The sequence below is a fragment of the Colobus angolensis genome, unplaced genomic scaffold, assembly GCF_000951035.1.
Source record: "Colobus angolensis palliatus isolate OR3802 unplaced genomic scaffold, Cang.pa_1.0 Scaffold3, whole genome shotgun sequence".
In the NCBI taxonomy this organism is placed as follows: Eukaryota; Metazoa; Chordata; class Mammalia; order Primates; family Cercopithecidae; genus Colobus; species Colobus angolensis.
This window is the reverse complement of record NW_012116265.1, coordinates 12,595,644-12,617,298: the sequence shown is the minus strand read 5'-3', so window position 1 is coordinate 12,617,298 and position 21,655 is coordinate 12,595,644. Positions and strand designations below refer to the sequence as shown.

The window sequence follows — 21,655 nt, the reverse complement described above, 5'->3', positions numbered from 1 at the left end:
GCCACTTCTAGTTAGGGTGATCAGCGAAAGCTTTATTAAAGGAGATAGTATTTGAGATGGGCTTCAGGTAAGGGGCAGAATTGCAACAGTGATAGAGTTATGAGAGAAAACAAAGCCACGTCTATAGGAAAATATGGGATGTGTTCAGAGGGAAAAAAATAACATAATTCAGGTGAAAGGATAGTGTTGGAATGGTGTTTTGAAATCGTATTATGGACAACCTAATCTGACTCAGCAGGTAAGGATGGCCCCTGTGAAAGTAGTAGTAACAGTTGCATAACAGACTAAAGTTTGTGGCCCTCAACTCACCTCAGCCCTGACTATATTATTCCTGGATACCTCTGTCACAGCCACTGAGTTGGGACTGCTAATCTGCACTTCCTGGCGATTTGACAGGGACTGGATCTCCCTCTGAGGGGAGGGAAATTGAGCCCCAAATACCTCATCAGCCTGGAGCTCCTTGACTTTCTTTCTGTGCTTACCAAGTGAAGCTCTTGGTGCAGCTCCCTTGGAGAAGGGAACCTCCTGCAGGTGCAAACCCAGGGGAGGCTTGCACGCTAGGCTGCCCTGCTCACTGCCTGTGAAATGAGTTGCAAACACAAGACAAACTGACATCTTGCACTACCTAGCTTGGGCACCAAGCCAGACCCATGTCAAAGGAGCTGAGTTGTTGGGGAAGCAACTGAAGTAGGTCATCCCTCCTAAGTCACACGCCCACATCTCCAGAGGCACAGCAAAGGGGCTGTGAGGAAAATCATGAAAGAATTTGAAGAGAGAGAGCAGGCAATGATCTTTCCAGAATGGTGTGCGTGCTGACTTCTTGACAAGAACAGGGAATGATCTGCTTCAGCCCTAGGAATTTTCACATTGACAACTCAGGATGTTCGGTTTCACCAAAATCCTAATTTATTGATCAGTAGCATCTCCTACTGCCATAGCGACTATTACGAGAAAAAAGAATTAATACATTAAATCACAGCAATCTGTATTGGCAATGTTACTTTCATAACTACTGGAGAAATTATTTGCAGAGCTGTCCCCAACTAGTGGGCTGCCTGCTGGTGGGAGAGGGATAAAGCAGTTAGTGCAAAGATCCTCAAAATCATACAAACCTTTGTACTTCTTCAACTGACTAACAGTGCAACTACTATCATCCCCGAAAGATTTTTACTTTAAGTGAAAGTTCTCCAAAACACCGGCAGCCACTGTCTAGAGCAATGGCCTCAAATGGTCATGCATTTTATATCAGGGGATTCAGTCTGAGTAAATGTTTCCTATCTATGCCAGACCAAAAAGTAAACTAGAGTAGCTTTTCTTCTCTAAAAATAATTCATAAATTCATAAAATATTTCTTTAGCATGGTTTTGCTAAAGTTACTTATTTAAGTAACGGCGTTTTACCTTGATAAAAACTGGTAGAACATAAAATAATTTTTGCTGAGAATGAATCCTAGGAAAACAACACTGCCAAAATGTTCTAAACCTTGTAAATTCTGAACCATTTTATTAACTAATTATCCCTCCTTAACCAGGAGCTCTTAACATTAAAGAATCTGAAGTTTGTTCTTTGTTGAGCAAGTAGGACAATAATTACTTCTTCACTGTTCCTTCTTTGCAATTTTATGTATAAATAACTCTACCTGTTAGTGAGTACCTGCTAGGCTCTGTGCTATTTTTACCTAAATTTGATTTCAGCCTTCCAACCCCAAAAGATTCTGACTTCTCCACACCACTCTTCTCAATTTTGGGTGATTTTGCCCATTTCAAGTCTCAATTATCTGTATAATGAAAGAAGAGAAACAAGATTGAATAGGACCAAATCAGTAAAGCAAAAGCTATGTGTACTATGTTCTGTAGCAGGTTTTACTTGTGATTTTACAATTAATTAGAGGATGCTGGCAACAGGCTAAATAATGAGAGCTATAAATCAACCTTGGATTAAATGTTTGAATAAATAACCTACAAACAGAAACACAAAAAGCAGTTTTTAGCATGTAGAATTAGGCACATAGTTCTTCCCAAGTAAATGTGGATGGGTGATAATGTTTTCACTCTTCTGGGAGTTTACTCCTGGAACAGGTGGGAGGAAATAATGAAGCATTGTCATATGACACACTATCTCTGCCAGGACGTGGAAATCCATCTTGTTAATTACATTCTGCCTCTGAGTCTAAAATAAATAAACACTTAAAAAAAAGTGGACCTTTTATCTCACACAAGTAGCACTGAGGTTGACCCTTTTGCCACTATGATGATGATCATTTTGGGTGTGGTTAGGGGTTGTGAGGTTGAGAAGGGAGGGGATTCGACATTGAGGAGGAGGCTATGCTTGTGTTTCAGCATCTGACTATTGGCAGTTGATATGGTTTGGCTGTGTCCCCAGCCAAATCTCATCTTGAATTGTTGCTCCCACAATTCCCACATGTTGTGGGAGGGACCCAGTGGGAGATAATTGAATCATGGAGGTGGTTCCCCTATAGTGTTCTCGTGGTAGTGAATAAGTCTCACAAAATCTGATAGTTTTATAAGGGGTTCCCCCTTTCACTTGGCTCTCATTTCCTCTCTTGCCTGCCGCCATGTAAGACGTGCCTTTTACCTTTTGTCTTGTGCCTTCCGCCATGATTGTGACGCAGGAGGCAACATGGAACTATGAGTCCATTAAACCTCTTTTTCTTTATAAATTACCCAGTCTCTGGTATGTCTTTATCAGCAGTGTGAAAATGGACTAAAAATTGCCCTGGTTTCCATTTGTCACTGTGTGGTAGAATGCGGACCCACCAACTTACAGGATATGTCAATTTTCTGTTGCAGAATCCATTATGTTGCAATAGTAAATGCTGAAAGATTTCATAGATCATGGAAAGTATAGGCTTATAAGAAATGATCATAGTAATATCTGAGTTATAAAGCAATTTTATTTGTACACATAGACTTTGAGAAATGATTCATAATTTCTGATCAATTTTCCGAATAGTCAGACAGGAATTTTCTTATTAATAATAAGTCATTTTTGAGCAGTAGCTTTGTGCTTGGTTCTTTACAGACAGTCTATCACTTTGGGCCTAACTATTCAATAGAAAGTGTTCTTATTCCTATTTAAAACATAAGGAAACTGGTGCAGAGATATCAGGTAAGTCCCCCAAAGTCACCTGGCCGTAAGGGAAATACTAGGAGAGAAATTCAGTATTAACTAACTCTAAAACATAATCTCTTCCTGGTACATCTCGTCAACCCCTTTTATGTAAGATTATTCTTGTACCTGTTGTAATTCTGCAACTTTACTTAATCATTTTCTTAAGTTTCTGCTTAAAAGCCTCCAGTGGTGGTTTATCATCTTCATTTTTAAAGAGACAAAGTCGTCACAAACAGCCTTCAAAGACCTATGCTGTTTGCCGCGCACCCACGCCACGTAGTCTCTCATCCTACCTCCTATTTCTTTCCTCTTCCTGGTTCTACCCCAGCCACACTGAATAGGATACATGGCATGTTCCCACCTTAGGGGTTGGGCACTAGTTGTTTTCTCTGCCAGAGAACCCTCTCCCCAGATATCCATAGCTGGCTCCTTTGCCTGATACATGTCTTTGCTTAAGGCTAAGTTTCTCATTGAGGTCTTCCCTGAATGCCCTATTTAAGTTTGCAAGCTGCCCACCACTGTTCATCCCACTCCCCTGTTTTATTTTTGCCCATGATGCTTATTACCATCTGACATTCTAGATATTTGCCTACAGTGGTACCCCTTTTACCCATGGAGGATATGCTCCAAGACCCACAGGGATGACTGAAACAGAGGATAGTCCCTAACCCCACTATATATACCATTTTTTTCCTCCAACACTGCTGCTGTCCTAACTTCAGTTATTTCAATATCCACATGGATTATCTTTCCTATACCTTGACCTCTGAACTCCACTCCCGCAACAAGCCTGCCCTCCACTGTACTTCCAGGCTTCACTAGACCTGTCATGACCAATGACTACAAAGCCTTCATAACCTTAATCTTAAACATCCTGTTCTCTTTCTATCTCTTTCCTTAGAATACATTAATCCTTCAATTTCTTGGTTCTGCCAGGATCTGTTAGTAACAGTCTGTTACTAACATTTCACTGTCTCTCACCTCCCTCATATCTTCACTCATTCCTTATGCAGCTTAAATGCCATGTTCCATCATTAAAAACACTGACTTGTATACGCAGCCAACTAACTACCTTGCCTCTTTGTCTCATCAGCCTCTTCTGGCCAAGTCCAACCCTGATCAGGTCTAACCACCCACCTGCTGCAGGCCTGGGCTTTTGCAGCTGAACATGGCAAGTGGTTTCACCTTAAATTACTCACCCCAATCAGGCTCTACCTGCTGCACAGCGATCACATCCCACTTCCCCATTCCCTCTCCCACTCTGTTGGATGACCGTGTCCTATGGCCTCCCCTCTCTTCAGTTCTCTAGTCCTCTCCCTCATTCTCATGTCCACTTGATCACCTTGATTTCCATTTCAATGAGCATAAAATCAATCCAAAGAGAACTCCTCATGTCCCACTACCACATCTACCCATCTTCCTGCATCTACACCCACAACCTTTCTCCTCTTTTCTGTATTTTAAGTCACTTTTTAAGGCTGGCCCCTTCACTGGGGCCCTAGATCCCATCCCCTCTCAAAAACTCAAGGGCATCGCTTCAGCAATCCTCTCCCTTCTTTCCTAATCATCTGTATTTCCCTCCCTACTAAATTATCTCCCATCAGTCTGTAAACATGCTGTAGTTTCTTCCATCTTAAAACAATATTTCGTGAATATGGATTAAAAGACACCTAAGAGGCATCAATTGGATACCTTTTCTGTATCTATTTGAATCTGACTTAAACAAGGTAAGAACTACCTTGCCTTTCTTGGAAAACTGATTGAATATTACATGGCCTTAAAGAGTTATTGTTTTAGATTTTATTTCTTTTAAAAAGATTACCTAATTTTTAGGAAAATATTGAAATATTTATAATTTAAAAAACCCCTTCCTTCATATCTACTTCCACCTACTGCCCTATTTATCTGTGCCTTTTTGCAGCAACTATCCCAATTTCTGTTATGCTTACTCCAATCAGGTTTTCACTTCCCACCATGCCACTAAAACTCTCTTTACAAGGTCAACAGTGACTTCCACAGTTGCTAAATCAAATGGCCAATTAGTACTTATTTCAGAAGCATTTGACTCAGTTGCTGACTCCATCCTCCTTGGAATGTATTCTTCTTTTGGCTTCCAAGGCACTACTCTCTCTTGGTTTTTATCCATACCTCTGATTGTTCCTTCCTACTCTGTTTTTCTAGCTCTTCCTCTTCTTCCTGATCTCTTAATGATGGAGTGCCCCAGGGCTCCATCTTTGATATTCTTTTTATCTATATCTTTATTCACTTCCTTGGTGATCTTATCCACTTTCATGGCTTTACCTAAAGCCTATGATACCCAAATAGAAATCTCCAGTCCAGACAATTCTCCCAAATTCCATGCTCATAAAACACTGCTTGCCTGCCGTCACCATCTGGATGTCCAATAGGCATCTCAAACTTGACATGCCCATAAGTGAACTTCTGATCATTCTCTCCAAACCTACCTCACCTGCAGCCTTCCCCATCTCAGGAAGTGGTAACTTCATTCTCCCAGCTGCAGACTAGAAATCTTGGAGTCACTCTCAACTCTTCTCTTTCTCACATACCTCATATCCAATCCATCAGAAAGTCCCAATGGCTCTACTTTTCAAACATCTACAAACTCCCACCATTTTCAGTGTCTCCACTGCTACCACCCTGGTCCAAAGCACCATCCTCTTTATTTTTGGTCTCCTTGTTTCTACCCCTTGCTCACTTTTGTTATTTTCAAAGCAGCAGCATGATCCTTTTTAAATAAGTCAGATTATACCATTCCTCTGCAGCCTTTTGATCTCACTTCCATGAAAATGCAATGTTCTTTTGACAGCCTACAAGGTCACTGGCCTCCTTGCTTCCTCAAACATACCAGGTGCACTCCTCACAGTCTTTACACTGCTGGTCCCTTGGCTTGCAATGCTTTTGCCCCAGATATCAGCTTGGCTGTCTCCCTCACTGCCTTCAGACATTTCCTCAACTATCTCCTCAGTGAGGACTTCCCTAACACTGTCCCCTCATCTCTCATTGTGACCCACTCCTGGTCTCTGCCTTTTCTCTTCCCTGTTTTCCTTTTCCCCATAGTGCTTATCATTGTCATCTAACATACTATATATCCTCACTTTTTGAGAAAAAGTTACCTTTCTCTCCACTAGAAAGTAAGCATGAGGAGAGCAGGAATTTCTGCCTGTTTAGTTTACTGCTATAGCCTTAGCTTCGAGAACTATACTTGAGACCTAGACAGCAATCAATACATTCTGTACTTGCTAAATAAATGCATATTGCATTTCTAAATTATTTAAACATATTAATAGACAAGCTGACTGTCTTGAATGTATACCTTTTAAACCTTTAACTTATTTTTCAATTCAGTATTAATAAATTAATTACATTGTATTTTAAACAGTAAATTAATCTTTCTGCTCTTAGATGCATTTCATCTACCAATTTACAGATGTAACTGCACATTTATAATGGAGCAGCTTCCACATATTGACCTTTGGGAAAACCTACTTTCATGGCAAGCAAACAGAAAAGCCACTTGCAATTGCTGTTGGAACACTGGCAAGCCAATTAGCGCTTCTTTAATTTGCAATTGAGTTCATCATAAGTTAATCTTAAATAATAATCAATGACAAAATATCTCTCAAAAAATAAAAATAGTTCCAATGTTTGGGGATACTAGAGTACATAATCGCTTTTGAGGTGCAATTTGCTCTTCCTATGACATTAAACATAGTTAGCTCTTTTTTTCCCCTGGCGTCATTAAAATCTCATGATATTCTTCTCTGTATATAATACTGCAGGACTCACTCTCTCCAAATTCAGGTCTTGTTACTTTCATTAGACACTTAACTCGAGATTATTCCCACGACCTAGGCAATTAGACTTCAAACCACCTGCCAGACTCAGCTCAGCTGCATTCCGATTTGCAAGTAAATGCTTGCTAGAGACAGATTCTCATGGTGTTCAATGCCCATTGCTTGATGAGCTCTTTGAAGAGAGTGCCAGAGCCAACAAAACAGAGGGAAGCCCTCCAGCTTGTAGGTTTCTACCCATATGGCTACATCCATAAGTGATTTCAGACCCCTTCATCACCCATAACAACTCTTTATATTCTTCTTATTCAGAAAAAAAAAATACTACATGTTGACAGGTTTATTTTAGGAAAGAAGGTACACTATTTAAAAATCCTGGGCGGGGCACGGTGGGTCACGCCTGTAATCCCAGCACTTTGGGAGGCCGAGGCAGGCGAATCACGAGGTCAGGAAATCGAGACCATCCTGGCTAACACGGTGAAACCCTGTCTCTACTAAAAATAACAAAAAAATTAGCCGGGCGTGGTGGTGGGTGCCTGTAGCCCCAGCTACTCTGGAGGCTGAGGCAGGAGAATGGCATGAACCCGGGAGGTGGAGCTTGCAGTGAGCTGAGATTGCGCCACTGCACTCCAGCCTGGGTGACAGAGCGAGACTCTATCTCAAAAAAATAAATTAATTAATTAATTAATAATAAATAATAAAAATCCAGATTTGAAGTAATCAAATAAAACTTTGGGTGAGTAGGAAAAAATACAGCCTCAAATAACTTAAAATGATTCCTGACTTGTTGAGTTTGAGGATCTCTTCAGACTGAGATTTATTCCCCAACAACTCCAGAATTGGGAGACTATCAAATGTGGCTCAGTACTCAACAAGTATTTGTTCCAAGCTCTTGCACAGTTCTGTGTGCTAAATATAGTGGTGATTAAAAGTTAAAATGAAGCATTAAACCTAAGATTTTATTTTCTCTCCCTCCTGAGATCCCCTTAAAAAGATGAGAAAGGAATTTTTCCTATTTATACATCCACAAGAATTTTTACTATGCATACATTCACAGAAGACAGGTGAGAGCCCATCCATGGCCTGAAGAGCTACAGAATTCAGAATGAAGAAAAACAGAAGAGAAGGAAGGCGAAACTCACAGTACTCAAAGGGAGCATAGTCAGAGACTGCTGTCTTGCCCTGTAAAATCTCTGGGAGGAATGGGACTTAGAGGTGATGGGTACGGCATGTGGTAAGAGTAAGACATGGGACTGAAAACAGAAGGGTTAACTGAAAGTTTATATCTGGAAACATGAATCCTCTACTCTATTTATGCGGAATTCTAACAGCTAAGTACCTCCCCACTAAGCTGAAGAAGTTGAGAAATCCTAAAACAAAAAAGACATTCACATTCTGGCACTTTAGGGTCTACCAGCATAATGGCCAACTCCCTACACAATTACCCTAAAGCAAAGTCTGCCAACAGAAAAGCATCCTCTTAAATATGAAGTGTGCAACCAGAGATCACCAGTCAATGAATGCTCCTAACATGGAAGATCAAAACCAAGGTACACAAATGCGGGAAAGTAAGCCTGGAGAAATCAAAGACACCACAGAAATGAGAAAGAACCAATAATTAAGGACCCGAGATAAATCTGAGAACACATTTCATCCCTATTACTGTAACAATCATGATAATAATAATAAATATATAATAATAATAACAGCTAATATTTATTGAGAAGACACTAAGAGCTACTGTTCAACAAATTCAAGATAAGGAAACTGCAGCATGCAAAGTTTAAGTGACTGAAAGTAAGTGCAGAAGCCAGGATTTAAGTCCAGATGGTGTGAATTTAAAACCCATGATCCCAAACAAAGGGGTACACTTCCTCAAATATGCTGTTTTTATTTTATTTTATTTTATTTTTTATTCTTTTTTATTTTATTTTTATTTTTAGAAGGAGTTTCACTCTTGTTGCCCAGGCTGGAGTGCAATGGTGCGATCTCAGCTCACTGCGACCTCCACCTCCTGGGTTCAAGTGATTTTCTCCTGCCTCAGCCTCCCAAGTAGCTGGGATTACAGGCATGTGCCACCATGCCTGGCTAATTTAGAATTTTTAGTAGATACCGGGTTTCTCCATGTTGGTCAGGCTGGTCTCGAACTCCCGACCTCGGGTGATCTGCCCACCTCGGCCTCCCAAAGTGCTGGGATTACAGACGTGAGCCACCACGCCTGACCAAATACGCTGTTTTTAAAAGGAACAGAACACAAGAGAGTTCTCTTAAAAATCTATTCAGGTATTTGACAAGTACATATTTAGAGTCTTCTGTTGGCTAAACACCAGTCTAGGTACCAAAAATATGGCAATAAACAGAGCAGGCAGTATTCCAGCTCTCATGAAGCTAAAATTAAAAATTTAATAGAAGAGATGGAAGATGCACTGAAGGAATTTTACCAGGCAATTTAATAAAAGTAATAGGAGAAAATTCCAACAAAAGATGGAGATATGTCTGAGGGACCAGGAGGTGACTTTTCCTCTTATTAAGAATTCCAGAGACAAAACAGATAAAATAAGAATAAGTTATCCCAGAAACAATACAAGAAAATTTCCCAGAGGTGAAGAACAAAGGTCTTCAGATTGAAGGGGCCTCTCTTCCCCCAGTGCCCATTATAATACATGGAAAAAGATTCCTATCAAGGTACACCTTCATGAAATGTCACACCAGGGATAAAGAGAAGGTCTGAGAAGCTTCCAGAAGTAATAACAAGTCAAAAGACTCAGAAAATATCTCCCTCACACGGCCTAAGAAATTACTTGAAAATGTGCTCTAGGAGAGAAAATCAAGAAAAAAGATGACACAAGATTCAGAAAGAGACTCCCATTGGGGAGGGGAGAAATAGTCTCCTAGGAAACTTGAACTTCAATCTGTAGATATTAGAGGAGGCATGGATTTCAAGCTGGGAAGCAATATAGTAAGATCTGTGTTTTAGAAAGGACATTCTTTCCTAAGTCTTTCCTAATGTCCTTTAGAAAAAACATTCTTTCCTGAGTTTCTAAGATCGGAATAGTGGAAGATGTCTGAGACCAGTCACGAAGTTTTTGCAAAACTCAGGTGAAATATAGTTCAGACCTAAACTAAGGTGGTGGCAATGAGAACCATGAAACTGTAAATGTGCAAACAGCTGGGCTGACATCTGATCATGGGGTGGGGGTGTCCTAGCACAATTTCATGTTGTTGTAAATATTCACAGCATGAATGTAGGGCAAGGGCAAGAGAGACTCCACAAGGACATAGAAGCTTCAAGCCCTGGAAAATGGTAGATGGAAGACAAGAAATAAAGAAATTCCAGTAGGCTTCAAGGCAAGAATCATTCTATTTGAGGTATTTTGAGTGGACAGGCAGTGCTAGATCTGTAGGAAAGTATAGAGGATCTCCTACCTTTCTGTCTGATAGCAACCAGACTGTCTGATTAAAACTGCAGATCACTGCAAGGGTGGTTAAATCAAAAAAGAAAAAAGGCAGTTGTTCCCCCTGCTTGACCCTGTAAGTGCGGAGATAGTGTGGGTGGAATGCACAGGAGCACTTAAGGTGTAGCATGCCCAATGGATACTTAGAACTATGACAAGTGAGGATTAAGATGTCTTCAAGTATAATAGATTCTAATTTTGTCTGTAAGTGGCCTTAGAACTCTGAGATGAGGTTACAGAGGTAGTCCAGTGCTAGATCTGCAAGAGTTTAAAGGGCATGGCAGGAAGCACAGATGTTATTCATGGTACATTGAGAAGTCACTGTAGGCCTTTAGGCAGGAAAGTGATATTACTCACTTCATGTGTTATGATTACTCTGGCTACTATGTGAGGAATGGATTGAAAAAGAATAAAACTGGACAGGAAAGATATTGCAGTAAGACATAATGTTAGCTTGGACTAGAAAGCTTATACTGGAGATGCAAATACATGGATTTGAGATTCCTTTGGAGTTCAGAATCATAGGTGTTTTGCAAGATTAAAGGGACAATGGTCTTGAGGAAATCCAACATGTTGTAGTGATTCCAAGATTACTAATTTGAGCAATCAAGTGGATGAGAGTGTCAATTACCATGTTGGGGGGAAATAGAAGAGGAGCAGGTTGAGCTGAGGGCAAGGGATGAAAAGCTAAGTTTTGAAAGGACCTATTAAGTTGGAGATGCCTGTGAGGCATCCAGGTGGAGATATCAAATAAGCAATTGGATCTACAAGTTGAGGTCTGGACTGGAGCTGTATTTGCCAACTTCATTGCTTTTGGCTTGAGCTCAGATAAACTTCAAATTGGGACAAGGGGGAAATTAACAATTACTGAGGACCTACCATATGCCAAGCACCCATGTGTGATAAATGTTTTTGTCATAAGGTTTATCCACATTTCCCCACATGTACTTTCTCCTTGCCTGACCAAGCACCCTCCTAGTTCAGCCTGAGTGGGACCTAACTTAGAGGCCACCTGGGATATATCATTACACATACTCAGACAAACTTTGGAATCAAATCTTCCCTCCCAGTTTCCTAATGAGTCCATGGAGAGTTACTGCACCTGGATCTGTGTTCAAAGACTCCAAAGACCTGAAAGTGAAGGCTAGTTCCTGGGACAATGAAGCTGAGTTCTCTAGACCCAAATGATGGTTATGACGCCACCCTTGGTTCACTGTATCTCTTTGGACACAAAGAGATATTTCTTTGTCTGAATTTTAGTATCTGCCTGCTTCATAAAAATGCTTTGAGAATTGAAACCAGCTTCTGAATCACTTGGAGAGTATCTTAAGTAATACAGATTCCCAGGCTCCACAAACAGAGATTATAATTCATTTGGTCTGGGACATGCCTCAATCTGTATTACAAATGATTCTGATGCTGGTCCAGAGTGATCCCTGGACTAGAAATGCTGATTTGCAGAGTGATAAACTGCCAGTTTTTCCCCAGATTATCTGCCTCAATGCTGTCTCCATCACTTAGATCATTAGGGCAGTTTTACAAGAAGGCACTGAATTCTTTGACACTCTTCCCATTAAGAGGTGGACTGTGTGTTCTCTGCCCTTGAATTTAATAGTTCTCTTAGAATCTGGCTGATGTAATGTGGGAAGGTCAAGTCACCTGGAGTAGCCACAGCAACAGTCTCAGCTGATCTCAGTCTTTGAATCACCTCAGCCCTGGCACCAGACATGCTAGTGAAGGAAATTGTGGATAATCCCAACCCCCAGGCATTGAGTCATCCCAGACTCCAGATCTTCCCAGCTGATGCCCCAGACATCACAGAACAGAGACAACCTATCCCCACCATTCCCTGTTCAAATTCATGATCCATAAAACCTATGCTCATAATAAAAAGATTGTTGATTTATGCCACTTAGTTTTGGGGTGTTTTGTCATACAGTAACTGAAATAATTATAACATGTTTTCTCAAGAAATATGTATTAAAATGCAAGCACATTACTTGGATCAACTCTTTCAGATGAACACACACAATCAGTGTATCTAGCAGACAACAAAGCAGGGAAATGAGCCATGAGATGCTCTGACATGAAAGTATCACTGGGAAGAGCAACCTAAGATGCTTCCAGAAAGCTGGAATTGAAAGATGGCCACACCTTGAAGACAGCATGGCTAAAAGAGAAAGACATGCCTCAAAAAGGACAGATGAGGCAGGAGAGCAAACCCAGCTTCATTTGCTTCACAACTGTGCTTAAGTCTGGTTCAAAAGTCCCTCCACTCTCTCACTAACCGCAAAGGTGTTAATTTATGCCAGTTTATAAATGTCTAATGTTAAAAATCACCTGGGGATAATACAGAAACAAGCACCAAGGGTATTTGTTGTTGTTGTTGTTGTTGTTGTTGTTGTTGTTTTGAGACAGAGTCTCACTTTGTCACCCAGGCTAGAGTACAATGGCATGGTCTCAGCTCACTGCAACTTCCGCCTTCTGGGTTGAAGCGATTCTCCTGCCTAAGCTTCCTGAGTAGCTGGGACTACAGGCATGTGCCACCATACCCGGCTAACTTTTGTATTTTTAGTAGAGATGGGGTTTCACTATGATGGCCATGCTGGTCTCGAACTCCTGACCTCGTGATTCGCCCGCCTTGGCCTCCTAAAGTGCTGGGATTACAGGCGCGAGCTACCGCACCCAGCCGCGCCAAGGGTAATTCTTACCACCAGGCAAATTTGGGAAATGCTAGATTATATATAGTTTTTAATTAAATACAAAACAAAATAGCAACCGCACCAACCCTTTCCTCACAAGAGTGACAGCCCTGTGGTGAGAATGGGGTTAATACATGAGCTTCATGTTCTGACGGCCTTGAACCTTGAGAATGTAAATCCCAGCTAAGTCCAATTACAATGATGTGGGGGAAGAAATTGAAAATAATGGAATTCACTCGCTGATCGGATACTATTAATTATATTAAATATTTTAAGTGGAATTATCTTCTATGAGGAATATTTTAATTGACAAAATATAAAATAGGAGGGATATTAGGTTAAATATTCATGGATTTATTCAAGCTATTAATGGTGCCAATAAAAATGATGGAGCAAGACATGGAACCTGGACTCTTTGGGATTCAGAAAAGAGCAGAGAATGCCACACTAATGCCATGAATTCATTCTACTTTAGTAACTAACACTAATGTCTACACTGTTCCCAACCTGACCGTCACCCCCCACCCCATTGTTCTCAGAAGTGATTTGAATCTGATTTCACATTGTTAATATCAACATTTGAGTTTTCTTTCCAAGAACTGATTTACAGTCTTCTAAAGACACTGGAGGGGTGGGGGCAGGGGAATTGTTGTCAGTCATGAATTCCCAGTGTAACTGGTTATGACTCCGAGGTCTGCATCATTATCAGATTTTCATGGTACTGATGTTGATTCATATCAGTGATCAGTTTATCAGTCCCCAAACTCTAGTCCCCACAGCGGCTGATAGCAAGGTAGGCCCCTTTGTCGCTGTTCTACTTTATTTCTCTTGCCTCTTGAGACCCTTTCATAGTCACATGGTGGCATGTTGCAGAGTAAAATTGACATCTCCCTCTGATTCCAAGATTTTGTGTGTATTGTGATGGATAGAATAAAATGACCGTAGAAATAGCATTTGTACTGATGGATACTGGAGTTCCTGTAACACAGACTTAGAAGCCTAATATCCATCCCTCCTTAGACCAGGAGCTCAGCTTATGTACTCAGTAGAAGAAAGGAGCATGTCATCTCCCCATTTACCTCAGGCCTGTTTGACTTTCTGGCCAAGGCTGAGAAGGCCCTGGCTGCTCACTACCTCTCTGCATTTTTCTGTTCTCTACCTCCCAGGGACGTGTCTCATACCAGTGTTACTGCCCTTCCATCCAAAGGCCTGGAGCACCTGAAGGAACTGATAGCAAGAAACACCTGGACTCTTAAGAAACTTCCACTTTCCTTGAGTTTCCTTCACCTCACACGGGCTGACCTTTCTTACCCAAGCCACTGCTGTGCTTTTAAGAATCAGAAGAAAATCAGAGGGTAAGTGGCAGGGACCCAGCAAAAGTGACAAAAGACCTTGGTGGAAGTAGAATTCATTTCTTGGTTTTGGGGAAGACCCTTCCTGGTTTGAAAACCAGGTGGAGATGATATTGGAAGCATCCATATAAAACAGGAGATCCATGGGACACAGTGACCCTGCGGACCAAAAGTGGGTGCAGCTGAGAAATAAGGCAAATGGGCCCGGCGCGGTGGCTCAAGCCTGTAATCCCAGCAGTTTGGGAGGCCGAGACGGGTGGATCACAAGGTCAGGAGATCGAGACTATCCTGGCTAACACGGTGAAACCTCGTCTCTACTAAAAATACAAAAAAAACTAGCCGGGCGAGGTGGCTGGTGCCTGTAGTCCCAGCTACTCGGGAGGCTGAGGCAGGAGAATGGCATAAACCCGGGAGGCGGAGCTTGCAGTGAGCTGAGATCTGGCCACTGCACTGCAGACCGGGTGACAGAGCGAGACTCTGCCTCAAAAAAAAAAGAAAAAAAAAAAAAGAAGTAAGGCAAATGTTGCTGGATAGCTGTAGAGCAGAAGAGGTGACAGATAGCACAGGAGAGAGAAACACAACCAGATCTCATAGAATCTTATAGAGGTTATGCAGACATGATTTCCGGTTTCCAGGTACAATTCATAATTAGATACTGCAACACATATTAGACCCCAGACACCACAACCATGAGAACAGACTTATAAATAACACAAACAGTTGGGTTACCTGATCAGTTTGGGCCTCACAAATGTCATAACTCACTGGTTACATGCCTGCAGGCTTTGGAGTCAGCTGGGTTTATACCGCAGCTCTGCCATTTTCCAAGTTGTGTTATCCCAGCCTAGTTACTTAACCACTCTGAATCTTTGGGAATGGAGATCGTAATGCTATCATTCATAGGAGTTTTGAGAAGATTAAATGAGAAACTGAATGGAAAACACCAGAATGGAATGGCCTGGAATATTATAAGATCTTCATTAATATTAACTGTGATATATAGTATGTGCACATCAGGCTGCTTATGAGCCTGTGAAGGAGGGATGGCCTTCATTTTCTCTCCAGGCTTTCTCTGATTCTTTTACTTTTTCACTTTTACTCTGCATTATTTCCCCTGTTGTGTCTTCTATGATCTGTCCTCCTAATCCACCTTCATTATCTCTATTCAGTCCTCCTCAGCTTCTATGTATTTACTGATTGACTTACTACACACATAATTGCAGTCAGGAAAATATCAGATCAGCTGTGAGGGCAGAAGCTAAAACAGCCATACAAAGAAGGCCAATCTGGCAGCCGGGCACAATGTCTCACGCCTGAAATCCCAGCACTTTGGGAGGCTGAAGCGGCCAGATCACCTGAGGTCAGGAGTTTGATACCAGCCTGGCCAACATGGTGAAACCTCCCCCCTCCCCCGTCTCTACTAAAAATACAAAAAACAAAATTAGCCGGATGTGGTGGCAGGTGCCTGTAATCCCAGTTACTGGGAAGGCTAAGGCAGAAAAATCGCTTGAATCCAGTAGGTGGAGGTTGCAGTGAGCCGAGATCATGCCAGTGCACTCCAGCCTGGGCGACAAAGCAAGATTCTGAGATTCCGTCACACACACACACGCGCGCACACACACACAAAGAAGGCCAACATGGGCATCATAACTGCAAAAAGCCAGGAGTGGGGTAGAGGATGGTGATAGTGGTCTCTACACTGATGCCATGGGACACTGAGAAGGACTGGACAAGGGCTGGGTGGGAGGCTTAAGTGGACCTCAGGGCCAGGGTCTAGATTTCTCCTTAGCCTCCAAACAGTTGAGAAGATCAAGTCCATTAGACATTTTAACCAGAACCCAAGAGATCAATCAAAATCTGCTCAACAGCTGAGGCAAGTTAAAGAATCCCTTTTGTTGTAAGTCTGGTGAGCAAGGAAAAAACTAAATCTTATTTCCACAAGCATGCCTGTATGGTAGTGTCCATTCGTTCATTTGTTAAACACATTTACTGAGCACCTTCTATGTGCCTGGCTGTTGTGAATAGAACAGACAAGAATTCCCTCTCATATTTTACTTACTGTCTAGTGGAGGAAATCAGAAAATAAGCAGGCTGGCCAGGGGCAAAGGCTCACTTCTGTATTCCCAGTACTTTGGGAGGCTGAGGTGGGTGGATCACTTGAGGTCAGGAGTTGGAGCTCAGCCTGGCCAACATGGTGAAACCCTGTATCTACTAAAAATACATAAATGTTTTATTTTTAAAATATTCAGTTTGAAACTAAATAATGATGAGTAGAGGCAGCCATGTGTTTTTCAGGCAATGAGAACATAGGGTTTTGGAGTTTTGAATAGGAATAATAATAATAATAATAATAACAATAACCACCATATGGCACTCACAAAGCTACAGATGCTATTGTAAGAGCCTTAAAAAGATAAATTCATTGAATCCTTTAATAACCCTATATGAAATAGTCACTCCCATTGTCCCATGTTACAAATGAGTTAACCAAACTTCATGGGCCTACCCAAGCTAGTCAATAATAGAGCCAGGTTCCCACCACGGCAACTGGCTTCAGCATCCACATCTTTTTTTTTTTTTTTCTTTAGACAGAGTCTTGCTCGCTCTGTTGCTACTCGGGCTAGAATGCAGTGGTGCAATCTTGACTCACTGCAACCTCCACCTCCCAGGTTTAAGCGATTCTCCTGCCTCAGCCTCCCAAGTAGCTGGGATTACAGGCATGTGCCACCACGCCCAGCTAATTTTTGTATTTTCAGTAGAGACAGGGTTTCACCATGTTGGCCAGGCTGGTTTCGAGTTCCTGACCTCAAGTGATCCGCCTGCCTCAGCCTCCCAAAGTGCTGGGATTGAGTCACCGTGCCTGGCTAAGTACAGGCATGAGCCAGCACACCTGGCCACTTTGTTGGGTTTTTTTGTTTGTTTTTTGTTTTTCAATCACTGTTCTTGAAGTGGTTGCAGAAGAGAAATAAGACCAATGCCACTGGATCACAGTAGGGGAGGGGAGGTCACAGAAATGATGTTGCAGAAACAGGCCTGCCCGGATCCTGTAGAACCTTACAGAATTATGTACATCATAGTAAGTAGTTTGCATATTTTTGTAAATGTGGGAACCATTCATGGGTTTTAAGCAAGCACTCTTTTTTTTTTTTTTTTCTGAGGCAGGGTCTCACTCTGTCACCCAGGCTAGAGTATAGTGGCCTGATCTCGCCTCACTGCAGCTTTGACCTCCCCAGTCTCCGGTGATTTTCCCACCACAGCCTCCCGAGTAGCTGGGACCACAGGCATATACCACCGTGCCCGGCTAATGTTTGCATTTTTTATGGAGATGGGGTTTCGCCATGTTGCCCAGGCTCGTCTCAAACTCCTAGGCTCAAGCAAGCCGCCTGCCTTGGCCTCCCAAAGTGCTGGGATTACAGTCATGAGCCACCGCGCCCAGCCTGGCACTGACTTTTTTGTTGCCTTACAGAATCCTTGAGTCCTTGATGTGTAATGAGAGCAGTATGCAGAGCTTGCGCCAGAGAAAATCTGTGAATGCCTTGAATAGCCCCCTCTACCGGGAATATGAAGAGAATCTGGATGACAGCATTGTTGGGTACAAGGAAAAGTCCAAGTTCCAGGATGCTCATAACAACGCTCATTATTACGTCTTCTTTGAAGAACAAGAGGATGAGATCATTGGTTTTGGCCAGGAGCTCAAAAACCCCCAGGAAGAGACTCTACAAGCTTTTGACAGCCATTATGACTACACCGTGTGTGGGGACAATGAAGACATGGTGTGTACCCCCAAGTCCGATGAGTTCAACCCGTGTGAAGACATAATGGGCTACAAGTTCCTGAGAATTGTGGTGTGGTTCGTTAGTCTGCTGGCTCTCCTGGGCAATGTCTTTGTCCTGCTTATTCTTCTCACCAGCCACTACAAACTGAACGTCCCCCGCTTTCTCATGTGCAACCTGGCCTTTGCAGATTTCTGCATGGGGATGTACCTGCTCCTCATTGCCTCTGTAGACCTCTACACTCACTCTGAGTACTACAACCATGCCATCGACTGGCAGACAGGTCCTGGGTGCAACACGGCTGGTTTCTTCACTGTCTTTGCAAGTGAGTTGTCAGTGTATACACTGACGGTCATCACCCTGGAGCGCTGGTATGCCATCACCTTCGCCATGCGCCTGGACCGGAAGATCCGCCTCAGGCACGCATGTGCCATCATGGTTGGGGGCTGGGTTTGCTGCTTCCTTCTCGCCCTGCTCCCTTTGGTGGGAATAAGTAGCTATGCCAAAGTCAGCATCTGCCTGCCCATGGACACCGAGACCCCTCTTGCTCTGGCATATATTGTTTTTGTTCTGACGCTCAACATAGTTGCCTTCGTCATCGTCTGCTGCTGTTATGTGAAGATCTACATCACAGTCCGGAATCCGCAGTACAACCCAGGGGACAAAGATACCAAAATCGCCAAGAGGATGGCTGTGTTGATCTTCACCGACTTCATGTGCATGGCCCCAATCTCGTTCTATGCTCTGTCAGCAATTCTGAACAAGCCTCTCATCACTGTTAGCAATTCCAAAATCTTGCTGGTCCTCTTCTATCCACTTAACTCCTGTGCCAATCCATTCCTCTATGCTATTTTCACCAAGGCCTTCCAGAGGGATGTGTTCATCCTACTCAGCAAGTTTGGCATCTGTAAACGCCAGGCTCAGGCATACCGGGGGCAGAGGGTTCCTCCAAAGAACAGCACTGATATTCAGGTTGAAAAGGTTACCCACAACATGAGGCAGAGTCTCCACAACATGCAAGATGTCTATGAACTGCTTGAAAACTCCCATCTAACCCCAAAGAAGCAGGGCCGAATCTCAGAAGAGTATATGCAAACAGTTTTGTAAGTTAACATTACACTACTCACAATGGTAGGGGAGCTTACACAATAATAGTTTCTTGAATATACATTCCAATCTCATGACACCCCCAACACATAACTGCCCTTACTCTTGTGCAGGCGACGTTTCAATATTTCATGGGGCAAGAGTTTATCTCTGGAGAGTGATTAGTATTAACCTAATCATTGCCTCCAAGAAGGAAGTTAGGCTACCAGCATATTTGAATCCCGGGTGAAATCAAAATAATCCGTACTATCTAGAAGACTTTCTTGATGCCAAGTCCAGTGATGACATCGTGTAGGGCGCTCAGTAAATATTAACTGAGCCATGTCAGTATAGAGCTTCTCCGTTTTGTATAGCATTTCATACTAAAGATTCAGCAGATGGAAAATGCTATTAATTTGGTTGGTGACCACAAGATAAAATCAGTCCCACGTTGGCTCAGTTCAACTAGATGTTCCCTGATACAAAGAGAACTTGATTACCTTAAAACTGAAAAGCCAAACACAGCTAGCTGTCATACAAGGAACAGCTATTATGATACACGAAGGAGGGAAAGAATTTGCTTTAAGTTTTGTTTTGCTTTGTTTTGTTTTTTAACTCAACCTATGAATCATCTCTTGACAAGAATCCACCTGATGTGAGCAAGCTATGATGTGTTGCCTGGAAAACCTGGCAAGATGTCAGCTTATGTGGCCTAGCAAACTAAGAATTGCTCTTCTTGGCCAGCCTCACAGCATAAAAGATGTGAACCCTAGAAAGTCTTTCTAAGTGGCAATAAGTGGGAATTATGGGCAGAGCACACTCAATCCCCTATTGATTAATAAAACAGGCTGGACACTAATTAACTATGGGACTTTGGGCAAATCACTGGACCTCAGAAATCTGTAGAAATGAAGGAGTCCAATAGCCTCTTCCAATTTTAAAACTCTAGTACATCGCTTTCCCTCAAAAATGTATTTCTAAGATAAAGGGAAAGAACGGCACTAAGTAGAATCTGTTTTTCCTATTTTGTAGGGCTGCTGTCTCCTAGTCCTTGAAGCCTAGACATATGACCCAGGAAATTTTTCCTTTGTTTCACTTTTGATTATGATGTCTGAACCAAAAATTCAATTGAGTAACCATATTCGCCTGGATCTGAATCATTCATTTAATTACTAGATCTACCCAGCTATAATTATCAGGCCAAAAACAGATTCGTGTTCATATAGAAGAATAAACCATGATTGCAACTTTTACTTATTTAGAGTTGCTACTTCACTATGAAGAGTCACTTCAAAACACTTCGCTTGTCTTTAGGGATGGGTTTTGCCATTTCCAGCCCACAGTATGATACTAAAGCTGTCAAGAGAGGTTTCTTCTTTTCTGAAACTGCCAGCTCTTTCCAGCCCTGTTTATCACTAGACATAAAACCTCTTTTCCCCAGTAATTCTTCTTTACTTAAAATAGTCAGGATCTTTATCTACAGATGTACTCTCCAGGTTACCTGTGATGATAGCCCTCTAATGTACTGTTAGAAAAGTCTCCAAGCAGAGATGACATTACTTCTGAATGCTCATAAACCACGCCATGAAATAAAAGCTCTTTGTTGTTTTCAGATTGTGGAGTGTGGTTAATGGGGCCCCACAGATGGTCCCTGCTGGACTCACCCGGAATCTCTCCACAGCCATACCCATTCATCACTATCATTGAGACGTGCACATCTTAATAAAGCTATTATAAACATCTAAAATCATGACTTACCTAGAAGTTCGCTTGTAACTAATGAAATTAAACAAATGTGTTGCCTTTTGTCATGTGTTTCTCTCCTGTGACATTTCAAAATATCACATGTTGATAGGTAATGTGTTTCATCCCGAACAGCTGAACTAATGCTTTGGAAACAGAGTCCTAGAAAAGTGACTTCAACAGAATTGTTACTAAAATTTGCACTCACAACATGAAATAAATTTTCTTCCTATGGAACAATTGTGCCAAGTCCTAGAGTGTTGTTTTTTTTTGTTAACCTGTGAGTTTCTTTGGGGGTTACTATTATATGTGTTAAAACTGAAGACAAGAAAAATAATTGGCACGTTTGCTAATGAATCCATGTTAATAAATAAAGTGTTGACAGCCAATTCATAACTTAAGTATAACATTCTGTTTTGATCATAAGTGGTTTTTATGTGAAAAAACTTACTCCTGGTGAACTGAATTATGATTAATTGACAGGGATCACTAAAAGAAAAAACAATAAAACCAAATATATCAAGTAAATGATTAGTATTGACACTAGCAATTTAAATAGTGTACTAATGAAGACAATAAACCTCTAAGTCCTGTTCGTAG

General features: G+C 41.8%; 1 protein-coding gene across 1 annotated transcript in view; it reads left to right on the top strand.

Moving 5' to 3' along the window:
- The window catches only part of TSHR (thyroid stimulating hormone receptor), a 164,759-nt gene extending 143,459 nt beyond the window's left edge, over positions 1-21,300 (top strand). The window contains exons 10-11 of the mRNA XM_011949468.1: positions 14,268-14,456; positions 17,920-21,300. Of these exons, the coding sequence (XP_011804858.1) occupies positions 14,268-14,456; positions 17,920-19,333 (1,603 nt within the window). The 3' untranslated portion in view covers positions 19,334-21,300. The remainder of the gene's footprint in view (positions 1-14,267; positions 14,457-17,919) is intronic.
- The last annotated feature ends 355 nt before the right edge of the window (positions 21,301-21,655 follow it).